General features: G+C 49.1%; 1 protein-coding gene across 2 annotated transcripts in view; it reads right to left on the bottom strand.

The window, feature by feature from the left end:
- Positions 1 to 8,427: 8,427 nt before the first annotated feature.
- Positions 8,428 to 27,749, bottom strand: part of ZBTB40 (zinc finger and BTB domain containing 40) — an 80,722-nt gene continuing 61,400 nt past the window's right edge. For both annotated transcript variants that reach the window (XM_082656189.1, XM_082656190.1), the window contains exons 12-18: positions 26,812 to 27,018; positions 20,851 to 21,015; positions 18,049 to 18,263; positions 16,662 to 16,824; positions 15,871 to 15,957; positions 14,421 to 14,647; positions 8,428 to 12,614 (exon numbers count right to left, since the gene is read on the bottom strand). In XM_082656189.1, coding sequence (XP_082512315.1) covers positions 12,420 to 12,614; positions 14,421 to 14,647; positions 15,871 to 15,957; positions 16,662 to 16,824; positions 18,049 to 18,263; positions 20,851 to 21,015; positions 26,812 to 27,018 — 1,259 coding nt within the window. In that variant the 3' untranslated portion in view covers positions 8,428 to 12,419. The remainder of the gene's footprint in view (positions 12,615 to 14,420; positions 14,648 to 15,870; positions 15,958 to 16,661; positions 16,825 to 18,048; positions 18,264 to 20,850; positions 21,016 to 26,811; positions 27,019 to 27,749) is intronic.

Consider the following 27,749-nt stretch of genomic DNA (forward strand, 5'->3'; position numbering starts at 1 on the left):
GAGAAAGTTCTGGAGATGGACAGTGGTGATGGTTGCACAACAATGTGAATGTAGTTCACACTGAACTTTACACTTAAAAATGGCTAAAATGGGGCTTCCCTGGTGGCGCAGTGTTTGAGAGTCCGCCTGCCGATGCAGGGGACACGGGTTCGTGCCCCAGTCCGGGAAGATCCCACATGCCGCGGAGCGGCTGGGCCCGTGAGCCATGGCCGCTGAGCCTGTGCGTCCGGAGCCTGTGCTCCACAACAGGAGAGGCCGCAACAGTGAGAGGCCCAGGTACCGACAAAAAAAAAGGCTAAAATGATAAGTGTTATGTATATTTTGCCACAAAAAAAAAGTTAAAAAAAAAAGACATGAACACAAATTACCATATGATCAATATTGTGGGTCACACAGCGTATCAGAAAAGTCCAAGGGAAGACAATTTTGGCTGAGGTAACTGAAGGAAACTTTCTGGAGTGAGAGACATTTGGGCTGGGCCTTGAAGGATAGGGAAAAGCTGGGTGGAAAAGGCTGGCAGGGGGCAGGGGCGGGTGATGGGGACAGCTTGGGCCAAGTCCTGGAGGTAAGCTTGCCCCTGAGTGTGTATGCTCGGCTGGGGCACACAGGGCTCCATGCTGGGAATCTTGGGTCCCTGTCACTTCTCCCTTCCACCTGGCAGCCTGCTCGTGAGCCCCCAGGAAGGCTTGTGGGGAAGCTTCTGACCAGAAGACGGGGGCAACCTGTGGAATCCAGGGGGTCCTATCTCCTCAGGCCTCCTTACTGGTGGGTTGAGGAACCCCCCATAAACCTGGGGTTCTGGTCTCGATTGCCCAGCCAGCCAGCCGGGCCTCTCCCTGTTAGTGCTAAGGTCACAGCCTAACTAAGGTCAGGGGTGGAACTCCTAGCAGGACTCCCTCCTCCTGTTACCCTGTGGGCATCAGAGTCCAGACTATGAAGCACAGTCTCCTCCTGCAACAGCTGGCCTTTCTGGGGTCGGGTCCAGGGAAGCTAATAATAACCACTTATGGAGTCCCTTCTCTGCCTGGCACATAAGGGCCTTCACGGGTGTAATTTTATAATCCTAAGAGGCAGGCAAGGACTATTATCCTTCCCATTTCATAGATAAGGACAGTAAGGCTCAGAGAGGTTAAGTGCTTTGCCCAGAGCCAGAGAGCTGGGCAGTGGCAGGGCTGACGTTAGACCACATGACTCCACAGCCCTGACTCTCAGCCCTTGGGCTACCCCAGGCCCTAGGCTTGCTTCAGACCAGGGCTCGCAGGGCCACTGTGCTGATGGCCCTCTAATCCTGGGGCAGCTCCTCCCCACAAGCTCCAGGAAGCTTCCCTCTCCCAGGCCTAGATGCTTTTGTCGCCTGTCCCTGCCAGCTCCTCCCCGCTGTGCTGGCGGTCCCTCCTACGGTGAGGAGAGGCAGGGCTGTACCAGCTGGATGGTGCCACAGGAGGCTCTCTTTGGTATAGCTCTTGGCACCTGTGCCAGCGTCTTGGCCCAAAGAGGACACGTTCCCCTTCTTCCAACTTCTCTTCCTTGAGAGCGGGGTGACAAGGTACTGCTGGGTGTTGTGCGTGCAGCCCTGAAGCCCATCAGGGCCTTCCCTGCACACTCGCCACGTGGCAGCCCCTTGTCCAGCTCAGGCCTCACGGCGCTGTGCGGTCAGCACCAGGACAGGTGAGGAACCAGAGGTTCAGAGGTAAGTCACACAATGTGAAAGCAGTAGGGTCAGGCCCAGATCCTGATTTCTCTACTACTTGTGGGAATCATAGGACACTGGAGAAGGGCGCTTAGAGGTCACCTAATCCACTCGCTGGGGTGGGTGGGGCTGAAGAGACCTGTCCAAGGTCACGCAGCTCGTGAGTGACAAGGAACTTAGTTTTCCCATGACTCTCATTATAAACGTGCTGGCACGTTGCCACATATCTTATTAGCTCCAAGAGAAACAAAACTTGCATTTAAGATTGTGGTAGGCTTTTAAAAAAATGTGTTTTGAAGCCAGTGCCTTCCACTACAATAGTTGTCAGAAAGCCACAGACACACAAAGGCGAGCCTGTCCCCCCAAAGCATGCGTGGCCCCTGGCGCCCCCCTCCTGTGTGGACAGTGGCTGGTGCCCAGGCAGCGTGCTCAGTGCAATGTCTTCTCAAGGACAGGACAGGGAGAGGGCTTCCTGGCTGCCTCCGTGGCACCTTCTAACTTCAGTTTAGCTCTGGTCTAGAGCTGGAGAGAAACAGGAGTAAGAACTGGGCATTCTGTATTTATTATACCAGCGTGACTCTTCCAGCAAGAGGTTACCCAGCTTGGACAAGTTTCTCAACCCTTTTGAGCATCAACGTGCTCGTCTGTGGAATGGGGTAACAGTAACGTCACTGTGGAGGAATTAGCAGCATCAGTCACGATGGAGTAGAGTCCCTGGTACAATAAACGGTGGAGATGACGACGAGGATGAAGATGGGGGGGGCACAGAGCAGCGATGGCACTAACCATATGAGTGTAAAGCAAGGGACAGCCTTACTGAACGAAATTAAGTGTTCTGAGCCCCGCAGCCAACGTCTACCACTCACTCACGTGCACCTCCCTCCTGACACGGCACTGGGGAAAGGTCATGGTTTTCGGAGTCTGACAGACCTGGGTTTGAATTTAGGCTCAGCCACTTGCCATATGACGTTCATCCCCGGGCCTCCAGCTAGTTCTATGCCATCCAGACGATCACCACTAGCCACACGTGACTATTTAAATTAAAACGTAAAATTCGGCTTCTCAGTCACACTGGCCATGTTTCAAGTGCTCAAAGCCACATCTGACTAGTGGCTCCCGCATGGCACGGTGCAGGGTAGACCGCTTCCCTCATCACAGGGAGTCCTCCTGGACAGTGCTCACCTGTGCCCTGAACGTGGACGTGGCGCCTGCACGGGGGATGCTGCACACATGGCCTGGCGGGGCAGAGGGCCACAAGGGGCGCTCAGCCCGTCCCTGCTGCGAGCACTCTGGCTGAGCCCTGAGTCTCCTCCCTCACCTGGCCTCAGTTGTGCTCTTTCTTGCAGCGTGGATGTAATGCTGGGCCCAGCAGCTCTGACTGCATTTCTGCTACAGACTTACCACGTGACCAAGTGACGTCACCTCCTGGAACTTCAATTTCTTCATTTGCAAACTAATAATCCATACCCCTCCAGTCTCAGAGCAATGGTGCCGGTCAAGCAAATAAATGATTGCAAGTGCTCTGAAGTGTGCGGACTATAGAGTCGCAGGGACAGCACAGTGAGATGGGGAAAGCCTCCATCTGGTGTCAAAACTGGACTGCAATCCCACCTATCACTAGCTGAGGACCCTTAAGTCTTCAGAGGAGGCCGCGTCTAAACGCCTTCACTGTAAAAGGGTAACAATGAAGATACTGTAAACTTTCACATTACTGAGAGGATCAATGATGTATCTGAAAGCAGCAGAGTGCTACTCAAGAGCAAGGCATTACGGGACCACTGCTCCTGTACAAAACGAGGGAGGCCCAGCTGAGCCAAGCACCTGCCACCTCCACTCCTCTCTGTGCTCCACTTGCTGGAGAGCCCTGCTCCCTCCAGGTGAAACCCCTCCTGCTCCAAGCCAAGAGACCAGGTTGGGACAGAAATGGGGGCACCAAGTGGGTCAAGAAAGCCTGTTCTGCTGATGCCCGAAAAAGACACCAAGCCCGCTTGGGCCACATGGCTAGGTCACATCTAGGAAGTCCACTTCCATCTGTGACGTGTCCCTTGGGCTGCAGGATCTCGCTCCAGGTGGCTCCGAGGTCCCAGGCCTCCAGAGCCCAGCGCTGCTCCTGGGTTTGCTACTCAGCAGTCATAAAGCAGGTGTTCCCTGGACACCAGACAGGTGCCAGACACCAAGGAAATGGGGGATGGAGAGACGGCTAATACCAGGCCCTGCCCTCCAGGGACTCTGTCTGGCTGGCCCTCTTTTTCAGCTTCCACTCCCTCACAGAAGTCCACCCTACCTGAGCTTCAGAAGCACCCAGTGGGGTCTCTACACTGGGACAGGGACCACCCGAGGCTTTGGGTCCCTTGATAACATGAGTGGTATCATTTTTATTGAGCACTTCCTACATGCTATGATTTACACCAGAGTCTTACACGTGTTCCTTTTAATTTCCACAATTCTTAGAGTTTTTATTACCTCCAATTTACAGATAAGAAAAAAAAAATCAAGGAAAAGTTAACGTGCCCAAAGCACACATCTAACAAGGGACAGAGCAGGGATTTGAACTCAGATCTGAATACTCTAAAACAGGACCCTGAACCACGGCATTTTATATTGTCTTCTGATCCTGTATTCTCCAATGAAATGACTGCTCTTCTAGAAAACGTTTTTTCCTTCAGGAGCCCAGGATAAGAGGAGAAATGGGGAAGGCAGAGAGGCCAAGATGCTTCCCTGAGCTGCCTGGTGGGGAACCACCCTCACCCACTTGGGCCAGGCCCAGAGCTGGGCTCAGTGGGAGCCGAGGCAGGACCTGTAGCTGTCCTCTGACTCTAAGGAAGAGCCCCGCCCGAGCCATCAAGGGTCAACTGAGGATGGGTGACACTGTGAGGGGCAGTGGGGCCCCCAAAAGTGACAGTTCCCAGGCCACAAACAATCTAGTCCCCAAACAAGGCAAAGAACATGACTCTTGCTGCTACTGGACACATTTGCAGCTGAGAAAAGCAAAGTTTCAGGCCTGGCGGGCTGTCTCAGGCAGGATGGATAGAGGGGAAGAGGAAGGAGAGAGGAGGCTGGGAGACGTGGTAGGTCCATGACAACAGCCCAGGTGGCACAGACCCGTGGCTGAAGGACTGGGAAGTATGGCTGCCTAGGTATTTTCTGGCTACCTGGGTATTAAGCAAGAAATGCTTGAATGTAGCTTGGTGTTTAAGAGCAAGCCCTGGAGTCAGGCAGCCTGGCTCACATCCCAGCTGCGCAGCTCACTGGCCACTTAACTGTCAAGTGGCTTTTCTGGTGTAGGTTTCCTTGCCTGTAACGTGGGGTAACAGTACCTACATCATGGTGTTGGTGAAATAAAAATTACATAAAGCTCTTTGCCCAGTATCCAACACGTAGTAAGCACCTAATAACAGTAATTATTAATTATGAGACTGTTTCTCAAAAATATTAATCCTCCCTCCCCCAAAAAAAGACAAAAATAAAAAAGAAACACAGCATTTATAGGTATTTAGGTTGTGCGTTTGGACTGGCACGGTGCTTTTTTTTTTAATATTTATTTATTTGGTTGTGCCACATCTTAGTTGCGTTAGGCAGGCTCCTTAGTTGCGGCACACGGGCTCCTTAGTTGTGGCATGCGAACTCTTAGTCGTGGCTTGCATGTGGGATCTAGTTCCCTGACTAGGATTGAACCTGGGCCCCCTGCATTGGGAGCACAGAGTCTTATCCATTGCGCCACCAGGGAAGTCCCTGGAATGGTGTTTTTGGTACTTGTTTCTCATAGACAACCCTTGCCTAGCCAACCAGGTTAACAGTCCCCTAGAAGCAGACATCACACACTATTTTAGCCCGATATGGCCCCAACCTCTACAGCATTGGGCATGGGTCCACGCACATAATAGGACCTCAGAGACTCCAGAACTTCAGGACTAAAAGACACCTTCTGTGCCGGGCTAACTGCGTGTGTGTGTGTGTGCGTGTGTGTGTGTGTGTGTTAACTAAAAGGATAACGCGCGGTTCTTGCCCTTGAAAGGGTCACAGTTTAGCGAGGAAGGATCTTAAATCATCCCGTGACAATCTAATAATCCCATGCTCCCAAACCCACACGCACTCTTACCTGACATCTCTCTCACCCCGCCAGAGTCATGCATGCATGCACATTTCCCCTCAGTTCCCTGGGCTCACAGGCAGCTCTAGCCCTGGCCTCTCTGGAAATGCTAGCTTTGGTCTGGACCCTGCGTGGAGCACAGAGGTTTCAACCCTAAATGGAGTGAAAAGCCGTTTGGCCCTGTGCCAGCCTCATGGGTCCCCTTCCCCACCCCCTGCACATTTTTATCAGACCCTCCTGATGGCAGGTCTATGAAATCTCCCCTGGAGAGGGCTGTGGGTCCCTGGACTGATGTGTTTGACCAGCTGTTTCTGGTCTGCGCTGGGGGAACCAGTGCAAGAAGAGCCGGCAGGAGTGGTGTTTGATCAGAAAAGCTGGGAAGCTCTGGGCCCAGCTAGCTGCTGTTAGCCTTCTGCTACGCTCTCCTCAGAGCACAAAGAAAGGAGGATGTTCTGATGGACCAGCCCACAGGGAACCTGGGAACCTGCTCGCTGGCCAGGGTGAGAGGTGGAAGCTGGGCTCTAAGCGCATGAGGGCTGGCGGGAGCAGCACTGCCCGCTCCTGGCTGAACGGCAGCAACACCTGCCAAGCTCCCCAGGCTCACTGTCTGGTGCCAGGTATGTCAGGGAGACAAGCGTCTAGTGGACGTGGGACCTCTGCTCTGGTAGCACTGTGTGACAGAGCAGAGGACGGGACAGATGCACAAGGAAAAGCCTGGAGAACATTCACCAGAAGGTGAGCGCAGCTTCCAAGCCCATGTCCTAGATCCTCTCTTCTCAGTGAAAGCTTGAGTCCTGGAGTGTTTCCCAACAAAGGTCTAGGACGAGTCCACATTGAGCCATAAGCTATTTCTCTTTTTTCACCCAAACACGCGCCCGAGTACCAGCTCATGGAGGGGAAGATAAACAATGAATCTGAAAGCTCCAGAGGCAAGGTAGGAAGGCCGGAAATCATCACAAACGTAGTGCTTCCATTTCCCTGGCTCTCACTGGGTGTGCTCCCGCCTGACATCCAGTCTGTGTCTTTCCTCGGACATGACCCCTCAGCTGTGGCACCAAGGAGCTCTGAGAGTCTGGCTCCAACCCAGGAGGTCCTGTCCCCCCTCTTATCACCATCCACCCTGGCCTGGGACAGAGGCTCTGGATTATTATATATAATGCAGCCCAGAGAGCTCCATCTGACCTTGGTCTGGGGCTCCCCTAGCCTCCACCCCAGGCCCTTTATCTTAGGATACATCAGGCATCCTCCTTTCCTGCCCTTCTCTGCCCTCTTCCCTCAGGTTCTTTTAAAGTGTTAGAAACACTAACACACACCATCTACAAAGCATCTATACTGTTAGCCATTTTACAAATGTTGCCTGTCCTCCTCACTGTCATCATTAGGGATGACTACCCCAAGGTCACAGTCTGTTTAGAGGGGGGGCTGGGAAGCTCCCCAGCCCGTGCACTTTGCACCACGCTGCTCTGCCTCTTGCAGCCAGCCCCCTGGCCCAGGCTTAAGGTAACTACACCACCAGGGAATCGCTCGGCCCATTTCCTACCTCTGCTCAATCACTCCTGACCCACAGCAGCACTTCACCTCTGTACACACACAGTTTCATGGCCGGAGCCCAGCTGCCTGGGACACTCAGGATTATTGCTCCAGATACGACACTCCAGCCCCTCTCCAAAGACATCACTTAGGCAGAAAGGCATACTTCCTAAAGGTCCTGTGGGCTCTGGGCAAGGGTTAGGACTGTCCCAGGAGAAGTGAGCAGAGTCACCCCCAGCCCTGCCTCAGGGCAGACCTGAGCTTAGGGGCTGCAGTATATGACACCCCCGCCCCTGGCCTTACCTGCAGGACTCTTACTGCAGAAATTACGCACATCCTATCCGTGTGTCTGCCTCTCTTGTCTCTTTGTTGGCTGTCAGCAACATGACATTTTCAGCTGTTCACCATGAAAAGTTTCTGCTTATTTTACAGTTATCTGCTGAGCACTTTGTGCTTTGGGGGCAGTTGAGATTCAAGAGATAAACGAAAAGTGCTGTTATAAAGATCCCTAAGGATGCAGACAGAGAGAGGAAGATGAGAGACACGTAAAGGTATAGGAAGGAACAAGACACGTAAAGGTGCAGGAATGAACAATCTTCCCAGTGCTAGAAAGTGTAGGGAATGGCTGACCTGTATGTGAAGGACTTTATTAATTACAACTAAAATTTTCAACACCAAATTTCAAACACCAAACGTTAAATCTAGGCTTTTGATTAGTACTACAATTCTGTGGGGTAAATACAATAATTTCCTCCATTTGTGAACGGGAGCTGGAAGGAGGGAGCTCAGAGAGGATAAGTATCTCACCAAGGTCACACAGTCATAAAGTGGCATAGCTGGGATGTACCCAGGTTGGACACCAAAGCCTGTCTCTGAAACCCTGCACCACACTTGCTCCCTGGGAACGAGGGTTTAGAAAAATGAGGCTCCACACGACAGGAGAGTTTTTTGTCCTTCCCAGGCCATGCTAACAAGGCCCGCAGGTACACAATAGCCCCTAGGAAACCAGGCCTATCAAGCCTGGTCCCATCTGACAGCTGCCCAGAACCAAAGAGAAAACAGGTTTATAGCATCACAGTCCATTTGAAACTCATGCAGCATGATTTTTTTCAAAGTACATATTTTATTTACATAGAGTAGTGCAAGTTGAACACGAACAATGGTTTGTAATCCAATTTAAACAGCCATAGTGTGCTGGCTGACCTGGCCTGACATGTGCACCCTGTCCTGACCGTGGGTGGTAGCAGGTGTGACTGGCCTTTGTAAGGGAAATGATGCAACATTTCCATGATTTGGAAGCAATCTAAATTAGTTGATGGGATAATTTTTTTTCTTTTTTTTCCCAACAATGTAATCCCCGAAGCACAGCAACTTCTCCCTTCCTTACAGGCCAAGTCACAGATATAGCAAGTTTCTGAGTTCTGGCTGTGCTTCTGGCCCAGGTCCTACCAGCCCCAAGGTTTTCCATGGCGACAAAATACTCCCTTCAACCCCTAATTTTTCTTTCACTCCCACTTTCTCCCTACTTCCCAAGTATCCCTGCAATGCACTAGGCCAAGTGGAGCAGGGCAGGGGCTGCTGAAGTCTTCCTTTGGGAGGACTGGTTAAAGCATCCCAGGATTTTCTCCACCACTGTCCAACTTCCTAGTCCCAATTTAATAGAAATATTGCTTGTTCCCTAGAACCATGCTAGGTAAGGCTTGCAGCTCCTCCAACCCTTAGTCAGTTCTTAGATCTCAGGCACATGAGAGTTAAATCCCCCGCCCCATATTATTAATAAGTAATCAGCCTATGGTGACCGCAACATCACCTGGGGTAGAGAAACTCTTTGGGCCCATCTCATCTTTCTCCTCGATTTACACCATGAGCAGAGAACAGGGCCTTTGTCTCCCCATTTACCCCTGTTTGACTGGATCTATTTCACCCTCAGTCCGCGACTCTCAGGGCTCTTCCCTGGGGGATGAAGCTGAAATACACTCCATGGCTGGTGGGAGGGGAGAGTCAGACAGCTTCCTCAGAGGACATGAATGACCAGGGAACCTGGCATTCACACAGTAGACTGCGGCACTTGCTGGACTCAGGCTTTATAAAATAAACAAGTCTCTGCCCCTTTGCTGCCCCTCAGGCTCTGCTCACACACTGCACAGTCCCATCTTCCCAGAGCGATCCTCGCTCTTGAGCCATCTATCTGCTGTCTGTCTCACTCACCAGGGATGGGCAAATGCCGTTCCGTAAGTGGTCCCCACGGAATCAGACTCCAGCTTGGAATCTGTCTGCCCTTTTCTCCTCACCAGGTGTTTCATAAGCTCTGGAGGCAGAGAAGAGTTGGGGTCTTACTGAATAAATATGCGTTCCAAGCAGTCCACAGACTCCTCTACACCACTGCCAGTGCCCCCAGGGTTCAGCCCTGAGGCCACAAGGGCAGCACCACGGCAATAAGGCAGAGACCACCACTGCCACATGAGAGCAAGTGATGTGGACAAGGGGACCCCGGTAACATGTCCTCCGTGGCAGCAATGCAGAAGGTCTCTTGGGCAGAAGTGGGAGAAAAGAATAAAGTGGCCAAGTGGGGCTAGAAAAAGTCTTCCTACGATAAAGTCCAGGCTTGGGCGTCTCTAGGCAGCAGCGCTGTGAAAGCGCTGTTGGCGCAGCAGCTTGCCGAGGCCCACTCGGAGCAGAGACGAAATTCGGGGCGGACCTTTCGCTCATGTTGACCAGAACCAGCACAGGCCTCGTGCTCCTGCTGGCTGTGCCACAGGGTGAGGGTGCAGCCGGCAGCATATCCCACTGCTCTGTCTGCTCTTGGCAAAGTGAGTTGTGAGTCTGGTGATTCTGAAGAAAACGAGTGTCCTGCCACGATCTGGGTCTCCACCAGCAACCTGAGAAAGGGTGCCTCAGTACTTGAAAGGATCTGGAAGTTGGGTTTAAAGCTTATAGCTTTCTTTATTCAGAAGACTTTTTAAAAAGAAAAATCACTTTCCCCTACAGGTCCTCAGCAATTAATTTTTAAATTTATTTTGTTTTTTTTGGCTGGAAGAAGTTTTGATAACGCTGCGATTCCCACCCACCCATGCACTCTTATCTGCCGGGCTTGGCCTCCGTGCCCTGTAAGCAGGGCTGCTCCACTCTTTCAATGGGTTTTATCTGGTGCTAAGGGGAGATTCGGTGCCATCTCATCACTTGCTGATCAAGAGCAATCCCGGTCCGACAGCTCACAGAACTGAAAACCCTTAAGAAGACAGAGACGGCCTTGGTAGAAGCAGTGAGGGCCTCACAGGGAGGCAAAGTCTTAAAGGTTTGAGCACCATCTTCTGGTCAGTTATTGGCCTCTGAAAACTTCATTTACTTCAGAATGGGACGATCCCCGAGCCGACAAGCTCAAGTGATTTGCACATAAAATGAGCACACAACTGGAGGCGGGGTGAGCTGGCCCAGCTGCCTGCACAGAGCAGGATGGATGCCAGCAGACACACTGGCAGTGTTAAGGTCCCACCTTCTGCCCTTCCGGCAACGTGTGATGGCGACAGAAGTAGCGACCATGACCCAGATCGACCCCTCCCCTGCTGGTACCTGGTGATGTGAAATGTGCTTAGAAAGAAGGGGTGGCCTTGTCTTCTGCCAGCCTGTATTTTGAGGGTGAGTGATCTAACTGGGCAGTACCTTCCGCAGGGGGTCAACCACACAAGGTGGCAGGGAGCCGTGCTGGGTGTGTAAACACTGCCCTAGCAGACTTCAACCTTCTGCCATCAGGGAAAGGAAGATAAATGCTAGTCATTCCTTCCATCTAATTGCACTTCATAATGGATTCCATAAACCATTAATTATCAGATTATATTTTAGGAATTGAAGATGAAAAAGCTTTGTAAAATTCAGACTCCAAAGGATCACTGACCTGCAGTCACAGTGGCAGCTGGAAAGAGCTCAGACAACAGGCTACTCACAGGCAGGGAAGACCCTGGCAGGAGGAAGACTCAGGGGCCACCACGGGTGCTACTCCACCTGGCGCTGGTTCACTGCTACGTTACATGTATCACGTGCTCCTCAGGGAGGGGACGAGGCCTCCAGGTTGGGTAGAAGCTTTAGGCTTTGATTAGGGAAAGGGGATTGAGGACACCACAGAAAAGCTATGGGAACCAGCCTCAGGTGCAGAATACCATGAAGAGTTTCCTGGTAAGGCAGAGACGGTTTGCAGCTAGATGGCCTCACACTGAACACTCCCAGAAGAAACACTCCAAAGGCTTTGTTTTGGGAATGGCTGACTATACTGACAAGGTGGGACTCAGCATGGAAATGAAGCCTTCCTGTGTCAGCATGCTGCTACCTGTCCTACTGCCACCATGAGAGGAGGCTGGAAGGATGACAGACGTGAGGAAGGTGCTGAGTGTGCTCAAGGCTGGGAATCCCCAGATGGTCTGATGGTGCTTTTCTTTCTCTTTTTTTTTTTTTTTTTTTTTCGGTATGTGGGCCTCTCACTGTTGTGGCCTCTCCCGTTGCGGGGCACAGGCTCCGGATGCACAGGCTCAGCGGCCATGGCTCACGGGCCCAGCCGCTCCGCGGCATGTGGGATCTTCCCGGACCGGGGCACGAACCCGTGTCCCCTGCATCGGCAGGCGGACTCTCAACCACTGCGCCACCAGGGAAGCCCCCTATTTTCTCTCATGTTTAAATGGCCAGAAGGCACTGGCAGCACCTGCAACCCCACTCTGTGGGCCACTGTCCTGCACTGAACTGCTGCTCTGCATGCTGAGGGCTGCCAGCACATCACACCGCTCTGGTTACTCTGGTCACCAGCTCCTATCCCACTGCTCTTTCAGGCTCTATTTCAGAAGCTATACTCCACTTGGGGATGGACAGTGTCAGAGAGGCCACAGCAGCAGGCCTGTGAGGAACAGGCCTGCCTGCTACGGAGGGCGGTCGCGTTGGTGTTGATGACTCAGACTTGGTTTTATGAGAACCATGATGCTTCTGTCCGTTTCCCAAGTGAGACCACTTAGGTTGGTGCTAAGCTAAGATGCTCAATACTCAGGACATCGAGGGAGGAAGGGCAAAAGGCAAGTGTGGAGCATTCTCTCTATTGCAAACGTAGGACCCTCCACGATGAGCAGCCACTCACTTGGCCTCCCCACAGATTAGGGTCACGGTACCGTCTAGCAAGTCCTCCACGGTCACTGCCACAAGCTCAGAGCTGGTCTGGGATGTCTGCGAATCTGGCAACGTCACAAACACCTGTGAACCAGCAAGCTGGGTCTCCTCCAAAGTGATCACCTGCTCCGTCTGGGCCACCGGCTCTGGGGTTTGGATCACCTGAAAGGGAAAGACGGTGAGGCTGCTCTGGGCAGTGTCCACAGTTGGCTCCCCAGAACTTACATGGTTTTCATCTCACGCTGTAATGATGATATTTATGTTTTCACCAGAGGACAGCAGTTACATGTGCTTAATGGGAAGAGGCAAGTCTAACACACCAGTGATGCAAAAGAGAAGGCAGGCTAACAAGTTAAGTAACTCTGTGCCAAACTGCTATAATTTAGCTCCGTACGCCACCTCAGGGTGCCTGGACTCTGATTACACACCAGTGAACGCGGGCTCAGTTTCTCACACTGGGTTTTCCTGTCTTGAGGATTACACTGCAGAAGTAAGTGCCGTGTGAAAGGAATGCTACTGAATCAAAGTGGTTCGTGTCATGCTTGAACCATGGAAATGGGAGTGGTTTACCAGAAGCCTCGGGTTGCCAAAGGTGGCATGTCTGGACCTTGATCAGGCTAAGAGCCTTACTTGGAGGCTACGTGGCTACAGAGCTAATGGCTACAGGAAGAAGAACGGGTAGACAAAATGTGGCTTCTGTCAGCTCCCTCACGCAGCTCACCAGGCTGGAGGGCACTGGCTTCTCTCCTCCACAGGCCACACACACCCCTTCCAAATCTGCAGCATCTGTTAAAGATGACTTTCCCATCTCAGGGAGAACTAGTCTGGTCAAGTACACCCAGTTCTTGCCTGAACCTCCGAGTTGATGTTTCTGAGCCATGGAGCTCGGAACAGCTGGATGTTTTCAATACAGAGCGCCCGCAGAGGGCACAGCAACCCTGGATCTTGAGAGCTGCCGAGAGCAGAAAGTGCTTTCCACTAGACCTGAGTGGGCAGAAATGGAGATGCCAAGCTCAGCCATGTCTCTGCTGTAGGAGTGAAGAGACCAATTGTGATGTTCAATAAAAAATCATCCAGGACAGCAGTTTTCAAACTGTTTTTCTTTTTCTTTTAGCAATGGAATATTTTTTTCGCCCCAAAGGACATCTTACCCAGAATCCTAATATATAAAAAAGATAATAGCAGCGCTGTTCTCGTTGAAATGGCAGCAGGATTGGCACCCAGAGGCCTGGCCGCCTGACTTGCCCTCTGCTCCCCACAGAGGCCTGTAAGAACACGGCTATAAGGGGCTGCTCTAAGGGACAGGACGGGGGGCGGCCCAGCCAGCTCACAGTTCCTCTCCCATCCATTCACAAATTACTGTCAATCAACAGAATGGAGTTTCTTTTCCCTTCCTGCCCACCCTCTCTGGAGAAGACGGGAAGGCAGTAATAGAACTAGAGACACAGAGAGGGGCTGGAGCAAGCGTACCCTTGAAATATCAGAAGAGGGGGGGCTTTACACCCAGGTAAAGGTGAGAAGCCCAGACGTTCAAATGTGCCCTGTGCCCAGCCCAGAGGAGTTACCAACGCATTTCAGCTGAAGGTGGTCTCAACAAAGAGCTCATCTACGCTCCTCCAAGGTTTCCTGCAACTCTCACTACATCCCATGGTGTTCTGCAGAAGGTGAGGGAGTGTGTGAATTGGGAGGAGAGGCCAATGTCATTCTGCTTTTGAAAATTCTTGTTCCAGCTTCCCTCTACTCAGGGGCCATTTCACATGTGGTCACCAGGAGGCTAGAATTTTCTGTTCTGTTTGGTAAGAGGTCCAGAGAGACTCTTCTGCAAGATCCTCTTGGTCATGAATGCATCACTCACGGGGCCCTTTGAGAGCCCCGGGGAGAAAGGCTAGGTGTCGTGATGGGACTGCCTCCAGAGAAGCCTCAGGGACCCCGTGTCAGCACCCTCATATCTGATGGCCCCAGAATCACCTGCACCATCTGTGAGGCGGCCACTTGGCTTTCAGTGCCCGTCACCTTTGGGTGTTCAGACTCCAAGTGACAGTCCAGCTGGGCCTGGGAGGTGAAGAGCTCCCCGCAGAGCTCACAGGGGAAGGTGCTCTCCGACTGCTTGAAGTGCTCAGTGGTGACGTGGTGCTGCAGCGCCCCGGGAAAGCGGAAAGTGGCTGCACAGTACAGACACCGGAACGGCTGTGACCCTGGAGGAAGGGGACAGAGGGAGTGACTGAGGGAAATGAGAGGAGGGAGGGGAGAGGAAGGTACAAGCGGGGGCGAGGAGCACAGGCAGGTCCAGAGGCAGCTCTTCAGCTCCTGTGGGGCCTGGAGCGTGTACAATTTGGGGAGCCCTCTCTAGGAAGACTGATACAGAATTACACATACAGGATTGGGGCAGATCTTTGGAAGGGTCCCACCAAGTGCAAGGCTCCAAGGCACAGCTTCATTAGCATCAGATTCAGGCGAAATCTGCCTCTGCCAAGGTCCATTATTCATTCAACTGTAATGATGCTGACAATGTTTATTTCGTCAATTCTAAGAAGCACCTTTTAACGTCTCTGAAATGGGATCAATGGCATCTTACTACTGTTACAGGCCATGGAGGTGGGTGTAATTGTCAACAAGTGCACTTGCACGGACATCTAAAGGGGCAGCATCAAGACTTGCAGAATGCATGTCCACAGTCTGAAAGAAAAGCCCTAAGACAGGAGCGGTGCATGTTTTAAACTCACAGGAAACAAACGGTTTAGAGGGAGGAGGTAAGGGTTGGATGTTCAGCTACATTCCCAAAGCAGGAATCAGAAGACTAGTTTTGCTAATGCTCGAGAGACCAAAACCACCTTACCGTGCTCTCCATCACCAATGCTCTTGACAGTGGAGGGCAACACCACGTGGAATAACACTCACGCCAACAATGTGAACTGAGAGCTACTCTGGGAAGCTGAATTCTTACGTTGATCAACTTATTTCTTACGTTTCCTTTTTTTATGTATGCATACAAGAGTGCATACAATCTACATCAAATTAAGTCCAAAGCAGCACTTAGGATAACCTGCAAACTCTAAGTGACAAGAAAGCATGGTTTAACTGGCAGCAGTTTTCCTTTCTTAATGGTTCATTAAAAATGGTGCCTCTTATAGAACTGGCATTTTAGATTTGATAAGGTATAGCAGGAACAATGATAATCATGGGTAACGCTTACGAGATGCTTACTGGTGCCAGGCCTTAAGTGTTTTCTGTGTATTAACATATTCAACTCTCACGGTTCCCCTATGACGTAGGTACTGCAACCGTCCCTGTTTTGTAGATGAAGAAACTGAGGCACAAGTTAGCTGCTACTTAGCCTGGGTCGCGCAGCTGTGGGTGGTGGAGACGAGACCCATCCCTGGGCAGTGCAGCTCAGGAGCATCTTGGAAGGGGCACTGACCTGAATGCTGGCACTTGATGTGAACCTGCAGCAAAGCTGGCGTGGGGAAGAGCTCCTTACACTGGCCACATTCATGGAACTTCATATCTGAGAAGCACACGAGGAAAGAAGTGGTGGGAGAGAACAAAAGGAAGATTCTCTGAGCCTGGGGAGTAACAGGGCTGGGGGCGGGGTGACGGCTCACACTTAGCGAGCATCTACGAAGTGCCAGGAACCTGATGCCTATGCTACATTAGTGCAATCTGTGGTAAAGAGCACCAGATCCGGATCCAAGTGCCCGGATGCAAAGAGGGTTGTTGTGAGAATTAAAGGAGAAAACACACGTGGGTGCTGAGCACAGTGCCGTGCACTCAGGAGACACTTCATAACTGCGAGTTGTTGTGATTATCCCCCAATTTATCTGTAACACAGGTATGAATAATTGACTTTCTGAAGAAAAGGAAACAGGTTCAGAGAGAGATGTCACTTGCCAAGGTCACACAGCTAGAGTTAGGACTCCCACCCTGGCCTGTGTGTCACCCTTCCCACGTGCCATGACCAATCACCACCGAGGCTGGCAAGAGTCACACTGCTCTAGGTCTCCAGTTGCAAGAACTACTGCTACTCAAGCTAGTGTTACTGATGGACTGACGTGGCACCTGCCGGTGTGCTGGGGAGGAAGAGGGTGTCACTGCAGCACACCACACTCTAGCACTAGAAGTCGGGATTTAGGGCTAGAACCCAGGATGCTACGTCACCAAGCCCCTTCCACTCCTCAGCCCCCACTCCCAGTCCAGGGCACCCCAATTCACCTGCGTGCTCTGCTTTGATGTGCTTCTTGTGTTCAATGGTGTTGGGAAAGGTTTTGTCACAGGAGCTGCACTGGAGTGACGAGAACTTGGAAGATCGATGGTTCTGAGCAGCAAACACGTCAGGGTGGTGGGTCCGATTGTGGTACCACAAACCAGACAATTGCTAAAAGGAATGTGGCAAATGTTAGGTCTTGGATGTTCCAGCAAGCTGGAGAGTTCACAAAGCCTCAGGAGAGAAAAGCGCTCCCAGGGAAGCTTATGGACCTGGAGTCACACTCTTACCCACCACAGTGAATGCTGACATGCGAGGGGACGCTGGTGCTCATGGGAACAAGGCACCTGTGTATCCACTGAGGTCACCACAGGGCAGGGCCGGGGCCTTCAGAAACCCATTCCTCACAAGCTTAGGAGGGAGGTGTTAGGCTCTTTCCAGTGACGTGGAAGCTGAGGCACAGAGGGGTGAAGTGACTTGCCCAAGGTCACATGATCAGTAAACAGGAGGACCAGGATTCACACCCTGGCCTTCTGAATGGAGAATCTGTGCTTCACCACCGAGCTGTCTTGCTGCCTGTCAGAGGCCCAGGGCGCAGCAGGGAAACCTGCTGGAGAGGGGCAGGTGCTACCCCTACTCCGTAAGCCAGTGCCCCCTTCTTCCCGGGTTCCAGAGCAGCGCTGCGACACTCTCCGTACAATTCCATGGTTTCCTAGAGACCAAGCCCAGGTTTTACCCAGCTCTGTAACCCTAACGTCACAGCACAAGGCTTGGAACAAAGTTAGCTCTCAATTTCTGTTGAGCTGAAATTAGCTGCTGGGTTTCTCTCTCTGTACCCAAATGCTATAGATGCCAGCGAGGGCCATTCTTTTCTCTGTGGTCTTAGAGTTTCTCAAAGAAGTGGTTTCTTTTCAGATCTGTATGGGGTTTCCCTTCAATTACATAGCAAATTCTAAGGTAAAAAAGCAGAGCTCTTCCCCAGGAGTTAAAAAATCCTCCAAAAAACACCAATAATTGTGCTAAACAAGATAATTCCAGATAGTGTTACACACACCAGTGTCATTCTCACATCCCTCAACACGTGGGATCAACAGGTTCTAAAGAATGTAAATATCCAGGGAAAATGCAGGATTCAGTTCAGGACGAGGCTGAAATCTAAGAGAAGAAGTGCAGGAACTCTTGCCTCCAATTAAAGCTCCCCCACTGACCCCACTCTGACCAGGTCACCACAGAGGATCTGAATAACCTATCAGCTGCATTCTTCATGAGAACCGGCCAAATGGTCATATCCTGGAGACAAGAGGTGTTCTGCAAGCCACAAACACGGGGGCCAAGGGAGACCAAAGGGAGAGCGGATGAGGGCCCGGGAAAGGTGCCCGCAGAAGCTGAGCTCACCTGGTAGGCCTTGTTGCAGATCCCACAGCTGAAGGGCTTCCCTCCGACGTGGGTCACCATGTGCCGCTCCAGCATCGAAGGGGCGCTGAAGATCTTCCCACACGTGGGGCAGGGGTGGTACTCCTTGGAGTGCACCTCGTGGATGTGCTTTCGGTGATCCTGCAGAGTGGGGAAGCTCATCCTGCACTTCTTGCAGTCATATGGATCTTCTATGTCTGGTTCCATGAGGGGAGGGAGGGAGACACCACAGGCAACAATCAGTGACAAGTGGTTTTCTGTGTGCAGCTCCAGAAGCCAGACTGTTTAGAGGTCATGCAGGGTGACAGACTCGAAGGACCAGAAATCACTGCATCCAACACCTAACTACCTCCTGCTTTCATCCTGGGAGGTGGGGTTCCTCTGAGGCTTCTGGATTAACCACCTCTGAGCATGAGTTTACCTCAATTCCTCATCTTACATCTTACAAGTTAAATTCCATCTTACTACTTTCCAGGGAGTATCACCTTTGCTCTTCCCCTGCCTGCAGTGGGTGTTGTGAGGTTTTCTAATTCTCTGTAGAGATTTCCCACATACTCCCCAAAGCATCACTATTTCCTTTTTTGTCAGTAGTACAATGCAGAGGATGAATGCTTCCTTGATCCCCACTTTAGATTCAACAACAAAAACATTTTCATAAGTAATGTTTATTAAGTGCTATATGACATGCGTGTTTTAAGTGCCTACATATATTAAATCACTTAAAACTTCCAATAACCCTATGTGTAGGTTCTACTACCAGTCCTATTTTATAGATTAGGAAAATCAAGGTTTAGAGAGTGCCCAATGGCACAAGTATGATATTGCTGAGCTGGGTAACAATCCCAGCTTTCACTCCCAAGGTCATGCTCTGAGCTGCATGCTGAATTGGACAAGGCAACTCCTCAGTGGGACCTCAAAAGTAAGAACTAGCACTGATGAAGAATACATTTGCCATCCCTGTGGCAGGAAAGTTCAGTCTTTTTCTGAAGGTAACAGAAAGTAAAACATTTGAATAATAAAATCCTTTGCCCACAGAAAGGCCCAGCCCATCAGCCAATCTTATGTGTGTGCTGATCCAGGCTAATTCAGGGATTCTGACACGCAGCAGCACTCGGCATCATTAACTAGTATCCCTGTGGACGTGAGCTCTTGGGATCTCAGTTTCACACTATCTTTTAAGATACTCGGAAGGAATTCTCCGTAAGCAATGATGTGATCCTATGAAACAGGCAAGGAACAGTCAATGAGAGAGGGGCCTGGATGCTGGGCCTGCTTTGGGTGATCCGCTCCAAGTCATGGCAAAGTTTTTCGGGTCTTCTCTATTCTGAAAATTGATAACGTCTTCCCCTTTCCTGACTTCATGTGATGCTACTGGGAAAAGGAGACTAAAGCGGAACGTCATTTAAAGAGATTGAGAGGACTTCAAAGTTGTGGCACTGGATCCAAGCCAAATCCCACTCACCTGGAAGTCTACTGCAACTGGATTTGCTGGACAACCTTGTAAACTCCTTGGGGGGAGTGGGGGGCAGCACTTTATGTTTTCCTGTATTGCCCAGTGCCCAGCCACATGCTGGGCACATACAAGCTCTGGCGAAGTGCCTTGTTGGCTGGCTGACAACAGACTTGAATGTGTTGACAGAAAGCACATGTTTGTGAGATACTGTATTTGCCAACAGTTAGGAACTGGTGTGTGAGAAACAAAGGTAGGGAGGGGAAAAGGGAAGAAGGGTATGCAAGGTGCATGGCATGAAAAAAAAGGCAGGCTCTTATGGTGACAGGTGGCCCTGGAGAAGGCTGCTCTTGTCACCAATACTCTCTAGCATTTACTGAGCATTCTCTATGTGGCAGGCATGGAGCTTCATGCTTTACGTGTGATATCTCTTTTATTCTCACAACAGCCCAATGTGGTAGTGTTACTATTTTCTCTACCTTACAGAAGGGGCATAAGAGGCTTAAAAAGGTAAAGAAATTTGTCTAAGGCCTAAAAGAAGTAAATGGCAGAGTAGTCAAGATTCAAGCCCAGGCCCGTGTGATTTCAGAGCCCAAGCTCTTAACCACCCTGCTGGGCTGTGCTGATCACATGACTGCTACAACAAGAGCAGCTGAAGATGATGTGACGTGACCAGCGGATGCCTCCTTGGCGATTTCCTGATGATGTGATAAGGAATCACAAAATCTCCTCTTCCTCCCCTGTGTGTGTTGAATGGAAGTGTGTTTTTGTCTGTATCAGTTCTAGTAGAAGGGGACAAAGATGGGGGCAGACCCTACTAACTGGGTAAATACAAGGCATTTGGAAGAGAATGCTGGGCAGAAGGCTTTTAAGGGAACATGACTAGGGACCACTCACAGTGGTACACATTAACTCAGAAAGTGTCCAGGCTGCTCCTATGGGGAAAGGCACGTTATGACCATAAGATGAGAGTGGGAGTAGGAAAACGAAGCTCAGCGGACAAATGGAAATATTCTGGTGCTCTGCGAGCCTGTCTGTTATAGAGACCCTTTCCTTCAAACATAATGGGCCTCTGTCAGCCAAAAAGAGCCAGGTGGGCTAAAACGGAAGACAAGGAAACAGCCTGGACAGAGAATCACACAATGACACGTTAAAATGGGATTCTTCTTGAAATAGGAATGAGGGACTCTGGCTTTTGCAGCAGAATAGGAGAGGGGAAGGCACTGAACGGGGCCCAGCTCTGGTGGAGTGATGACTTCTGTTATGACTGCTGCGTGCCTTCCCAGCGCCAGGCCTGGTGCTGAGTGCCTAATATCCACAATCTCAGTACATACTGTGAAAGGTGTGCAGGTGGATGGAGAGGCCATTGGCTTGCCGGAAGCCCTTGCCACAATCTCTGCAGACGTATGGCTTGTCCCCGGTGTGGGTCCTCACGTGGCGGGACAGCTCAATGGACTGGGCAAACACAGCGTCACAGTACTGGCACGCATACATTTTTCCTGGAAATATACGTGAGTTTATTAGAGGCAGCACTAAGCATTTAGGGCATTCATAAAAACAAAATCACATTCTAAGGCACACAGCAGGGAAACATAATCTGGGAGATGACAGTAAAACACGAGGCAATTTGTAATACACTGGGTGAGAGGTCTGAGCCATCCTATCAGATGGTACCTCACAAACACAGTTGATCACACAGGGAGGGTATCAGTGTCTCCCTACCCTGAGGGATAAGGACAGAGTTCTCATCACACAAGACTAGCCATCTGTTAATCTGGCCACTACAAGTATGTAAGAGCTCATTCCATTCCCAGGAAACAGATATATCCTTGAGCCCAGAAAGACGTGAGCCTGGATCCCTTAAAAAACATACAGGGCAGAAATGCAACTGCACATAAAAATGACAGACATGGACTCAGAAAAGAATGACAGCTTTCTGCCAGCGACTTGCTATAAAGATTCTCTTGGCTCCTCTATTTTCTCATGCACTAATGAAAATACAATGACCAGACTGCCAGAGAGCATTAGAAAATACCGGTAAAGAGCAAGTCTGGAAAATCAGCATTTGTAAAAAAAATGCTAGACCAAATGTACCTTCAGTCTCCCTTATGGGCTAATAGAGAAATGGGAAAATCAATAAGGTGAGGGTCCAGACAGCCCAGATCCTAGGGGTGACTTCAACTAGGGCAATCCACCTCATTTTCATTTTTTATATTGTTACACTTTGGAATAAGATTTTGTTAAGAAAAAAAGGGTTTCTTACCATTTCCTCTAAGATCAGAACAAGACAAGGGTGCCCACTCTCACCACTATTATTCAACATAGTTTTGAAAGTTTTAGCCATGGCAATCAGAGAAGAAAAAGAAATAAGGAATCCAAATTGGAAAAGAAGTAAAACTGTCACTGTTTGCAGATGACATGATACAATACATAGAGAATCCTGAAGATGCTACCAGAAAACTACTAGAGCTAATCAATGAACTTGGTAAAGGATACAAAATTAACGCACAGAATTCTCTTGTATTCCTATACACTAACAACGAAAAATCTGAAAGAGAAATTAAGGAAACACTCCCATTTACCATTGCAACAAAGAGAATAAAATACCTAGGAATAGACCTACCTAAGGAGACAAAAGATCTGTATTCAGAAAACTATAAGACACTGATGAAAGAAATCAAAGATGATACAAACAGATGGAGAGATGTACCATGTTCTTGGATAGAAGAATCAACATTGTGAAATTGACTATACTACCCAAAGCAATCTACAGATTCAGTGCAATCCCTATCAAACTACCAATGGCAGTTTTCACAGAACTAGAACAAAAAATTTTACAATTTGTATGGAAACACAAAAGACCCCGAATAGCCGAAGCAACCCTGAGAAAGAAAAACGGAGCTGGAGGAATCAGGCTCCCTGACTTCAGACTATACTACAAAGCTACAGTGATCAAGACAGTATGGTACTGGCACAGAAACAGAAATATAGATCAATGGAACAGGACAGAAAGCCCAGAGATAAACCCACGCACATATGGTCACCTTATCTTTGATAAAGGAGGCAAGAATATACAAAGGAGAAAAGACAGCCTCTTCAGTAAGTGGTGCTGGGAAAACTATACAGCAACATGTTAAAGAATGAAATTAGAACACCCCCTAACACCATATACAAAAATAAACTCAAAATGGTTTAAAGACCTAAATGTAAGGCCAGACACTATAAAACTCTTAGAGGAAAACATAGGCCGAACACTCTATGACATAAATCACAGCAAGATCCTTTTTGACCCACCTTCTAGCGTAATGGAAATAAAAACAAAAATAAACAAATGGGACCTAATGAAACTTAAAAGCTTTTGCACAGCAAAGGAAACCACAAACAAGACGAAAAGACAACCCTCAGAATGGGAGAAAATATTTGCAAACGAAGCAACTGACAAAGGATTAATCTCCCAAATACACAAGCAGCTCATGCAGCTCAGTATCAAAAAAAACAAACAACCCACTCCAAAAACTGGCAGAATACCTAAATAGACATTTCTCCAAAGAAGATATACAGATTGCCAACGAACACATGCAAGGATGCTCAATATCACTAATCATTAGAGAAATGCAAATCAAAACTGCAACGAGGTATCACCTCACACCAGTCAGAATGGCCATCATCAAAACATCTACAAACAAAAAATGCTGGAGAGGTTGTGGAGAAAAGGAAACCCTCTTGCACTGTTGGTGGGAATGTAAATTGATACAGCCACTATGGAGAACAGTATGGAGGTTCCTTCAAAAACTAAAAACAGAACTACCATATGCCCCAGCAATCCCACTATTGGACATATACCCTGAGAAAACCATAGTTCAAAAAGAGTCATGTCCCACAGTGTTCATTGCAGCACTATTTACAATAGCCAGGACATGGAAGCAACCTAAGTGTCCATCAACAGATGAATGGATAAAGAAGATGTGGCACATATATACAATGGAATATTACTGAGCCATAAAAAGAAACAAAACTGAGTTATTTGTAGTGAGGTGGATGGACCTAGAGTCTGTCAAACAGAGTGAAGTAAGTCAGAAGGAGAAAACAAATACCATATGGTAACACATATATATGGAATCTAAAAAAAAATTGGTTCTGATGAACCTAGGGGCAGGACAGGAATAAAGACACAGACGTAGAGAATGGACTTGAGGACACCAGGGGGCTGGGAGGGGAAGCTGGGACGAAGTGAGAGAGTGGCAATGGACATATATACACTACCAGATGTAAAATAGCTAGCTAGTGGGAAGCAGCCACATAGCATAGGGAGATCAGCTCAGTGCTCTCTGACTACCTAGAGGGGTGGGAAAGGGAGGGTGGGAGGGAGGGAGACGCAAGAGGGAGGGGATATGGGGATATATGTATACGTAGAGCTGATTCGCGTTGTTATACAGCAGAAACTAACACAATATTGTAAAGCAATTATACTCTAAGATGTAAAAAATAAAGTAGCAGTACAGCAGGGTAAAAAAAAAAAAGAAAAATAGGGTTTCTTGAATCAAGAGTTGAAATTATTGAGAAGCCCAGGACTCAGCCTTTGGCCTTCTTCTCTGTCTCCACTTTCTAGATGATCTTATCTCAGAGCCTTACATTCTACCTGTACATTGCTAGCTCCCACATTCTCTCTAGCTCCCACATTTACTTCTCTATCTCCCAGCTGTCCCTAGAACTTCAGACTTATATCCACTGCCTATCAGCCTAGTTGTCCAGCTGGAGGTCCGAGTAGCTCAAATTTACCACCACGCCAAAACAGAGTTCCTGAGTCCACCGCCACCACCCCCGCAACCCACCCACCTATAAATACACACACACTCCAGTTTCCCCCGTTTCAGTAAATGGCAGCATCATTTACCTGGCTGCTCATGTCAACACCCCCAAAGCCACCCTTAATTCCTCTCTTTCCCTCATACCCCACATCTAATCCATTATCAGTCCTGTCACTTCCACTTTCAACAACATATCCCCAAACTTGAACATTTTTTTACAACTCCTCCAACACAGCTTCGTAAGATCCATTCTGGATTTTTAACCTCCAAAGTGATGAGACAATACATTTGCAATGTTTTAAGCCACTGCTCCTGGTAATTTTTTACAGCAGCAATAGAAACGAACACACCTCACATAAAAACCAAAGTCCTTACCTTGGCTTAGAAGATCCTATAAGATCTGGCCTTTTGGTTTCTTTTTTTTTTAAAATAAATTTATTTATTTTTATTTATTTTTGGGTCTTTGTTGCTGAGCGCGGGCTTCCTCTAGTTGCGGCGAGCGGGGGCTACTCTTCATTGTGGTGCACGGGCTTCTCATTGCGGTGGCGTCTCTTGTTGCAGATGACTTCTCTTGCTGCAGAGCATGGGCTCTAGGCACGTGGGCTTCAGTAGTTGTGGCATGTGGGCTCAGTAGTTGTGACTTGCGGGCTCTAGAGCGCAAGCTCAGTAGTTGTGGCGCACGGGCTTAGTTGCCCCGCAGCGTGTGGGATCTTCCTGGACCAGGGCTCGAAGCCGTGTCCCCTGCATTGGCAGGCGGATTCTTAACCACTGCGCCATCAGGGAAGTCCCAAGTTCTGCCCTTTGGTGACCTCTCTGACCTTATCTCTCAACACTTTTCCCTCACTTACTGTGCTTTAGCCCCTTCTACTTTTCTTCAGTCCCTCAAACAGGTAAGTCTCATTCGTTCCCACTTGCAGAGGGGGTGCTCTGCACTCGTGATGTTCTTCTCCTAGATCTTCCATTGGTTCTGTCTCTCATTGTGTTCAGGTTTCTACTCAAATCTCCTCTGCTCTCTCTGATGATACAAATATTAATAAATAGTTCCCAATCCCCACCCCTGCTGCTTATTCTGCTTTATTTTTCCTCATTGCAGTGACTACTATCTGAATTTATATTACACATATATATATATGGTCTGTTTTACCCACTGGAATGTTAGCTCCGCGGGCTTGTGTATAGTTACACTATCCCTAGTGCCTGGAATAATGCTCAAGAAATTCATTCACTCAGTAAATGTTTATTGAGGACCTCCTATTGCTAAGTACTATTCTAAGTTCCACAGATACATCAGAGGGAAGGAAAAAAAAAAGACTAAGAGCTTTACCCTCATGGAGCTTGTATTCTAACAGGAGGAGACTAACTGTAAACAAAATAAGTTAATACGTAGATGATAGATCCTATGATAAGTGAGAGGGAGAAAAATAATGCAGGGGAACTGGGGCTGGGGCACTGAGACTTTACACAGGGTGGTCAGGAAAGGCCTAAAGGAGAACGTGAGGTTTGTGTAAAGACTTGAAGGCGGTGAGGAAGTGAAGCCTCGAGGTGTCTGAAGGGAAAGCATTCCAAGCAGAGGTCAGAGGTCAGAGGCCTGCAGGTCAGAGGCCTTGCAAGGAAGCTGCAACGGGTAGAACAGGGCAAGTGAAGGGGAGAGCAGTAAGAGATAAGGTTGGACAGGTATCGGGGACTTGATCGTGCGGGGCCTGGCAGGCTACCCTTCAGATTTTACACTGAATGAGGTGAAAAGCTTTTGCAGGGTTTTGAGCAGAGAAGTGACCTAACGTGGTTTAGCTTTAGAAGGATCACTTGGGCCTGTGTACTGAGAACACTGTCCAGAGAAAGGGTGAGAGGAGACCAGTTAGGAGGCTACAACAACACGCCAGGCGAGATGATGGTGGCATTTGTACTCACACATAAATGCTCCAAATGATGTACAGAATCCTCCGAGAAGCCTTCCGTGACAACACACCGCCCCCCACTCCAACTGGACTAGAAACCCCTACTTCATTCTTCCGTATCTCCCTGTAATGGTATTATTCCATATCACACCTCTGATGGATGACCCTGACCCTGCACGGTAACTGTCTCTATACTAGAGACACGCTGGACCGTCAGCTCTGTGATCCCAGGTATTCCAGGTAAGTCACTTAGTGTCTGCCATTGCCCAGTCCACAGCAGATGCTCAACCAAGGGTTTTCTTATGCTTGAACTCCACCTCAAAGCCCAAAGGATTCCTGGCTTTATGTAAATTCTATAACTAGAAAGTCATAATATTATGTTAACCAGCTTCTCTTCAGAAACGCTCACCAAAAGCATTTTACATGTCTTTGCACATATGTATTTCCCAGCAACTGTGCACCTAGAGAGTCCACGTCTGTTTCTGTTTTTGATCTCTTTGAGATATATATCATGCCTAATCCCAAATGGGTTTTTAGGCAGCTCACAGTGTTAAAGTTTGTAGGAAAAGTGAAGAAATTCTCCAAGCCTTACCTTCTGAGTGCTTCTTCTTGGTGTGGTAGGCCAGGGCAGAGGCCTGGGTGAAGGTCATGAGGCAGTGCTTGCACATGAATGGACGGTCCCCAGTGTGAAGGCGAAGGTGGTTCTTCAGGGTAGAATTGGCCGCAAACTTTGCCCCACACTCCTCACAGGAGAACGGCTTCTCGTCAAAATGCTCCGTCAGTTTGTGGTATTGCATGCCTAGGGAAGCCATACCAGGGGCCAGAGATGCTAGTGATCAATGTTATGAATGCAGCAGGAGGATACACCCGAGCACTGTCTCAGGCCAGGCCTCGAGAGGAAGCACAGTGTGAGCCACAGGATGCCAGGCCATGCTGCTCATCAGCCCACCACCCAGTGCTCCAAGCAGCCTTGGTCCGTTCCTGGCTGGGTCAGGCATCAAGTGTTCTGGGTTTATCTTGTCTATCTCCTCTCTCTCTCTTAAATAGGACCCAGTCACCCAGAAAGAGTGAAACAAAACTCACTTTTCTGTTTCATTAGGTTTGGGGCAAGGGAAAACAATTCAAATTCTACATCCCCTGGTTTCTAGGACTCGTTTACTATCAAGAAACAAGTGATACATAGAAACCTAAGAGTCAGGTGTGAAATAGCTGACTATTATTATTAATAGGTATTATTATTATGAATAATCATAGCCACAATTTACTGAGTACTAACTCTATTGAAGGCACTGTACTAGGTGTTCAGCTATATTATCTTAAATCTTCATAGCAATTCAAAAAAGTAGGTGGTATCAGGGTGCCTATTTAACAGGGGGAAATTAAGGCTCAGGCAGCTGATTCCAAAGCTCATGCTCTTCTCAAAACATTACCCTGCCTCTGCTCTATTTTCTAAGCCTTTCCACAGCCCTTATCGCATACTGGAGGAAAGGCCTGGAACCCAAACTACAATATCTGAATTATCATCCTCTA

The sequence above is a fragment of the Grampus griseus genome (assembly GCF_964374135.1).
Source record: "Grampus griseus genome assembly, chromosome: 1".
NCBI classification, from domain to species: domain Eukaryota; kingdom Metazoa; phylum Chordata; class Mammalia; order Artiodactyla; family Delphinidae; genus Grampus; species Grampus griseus.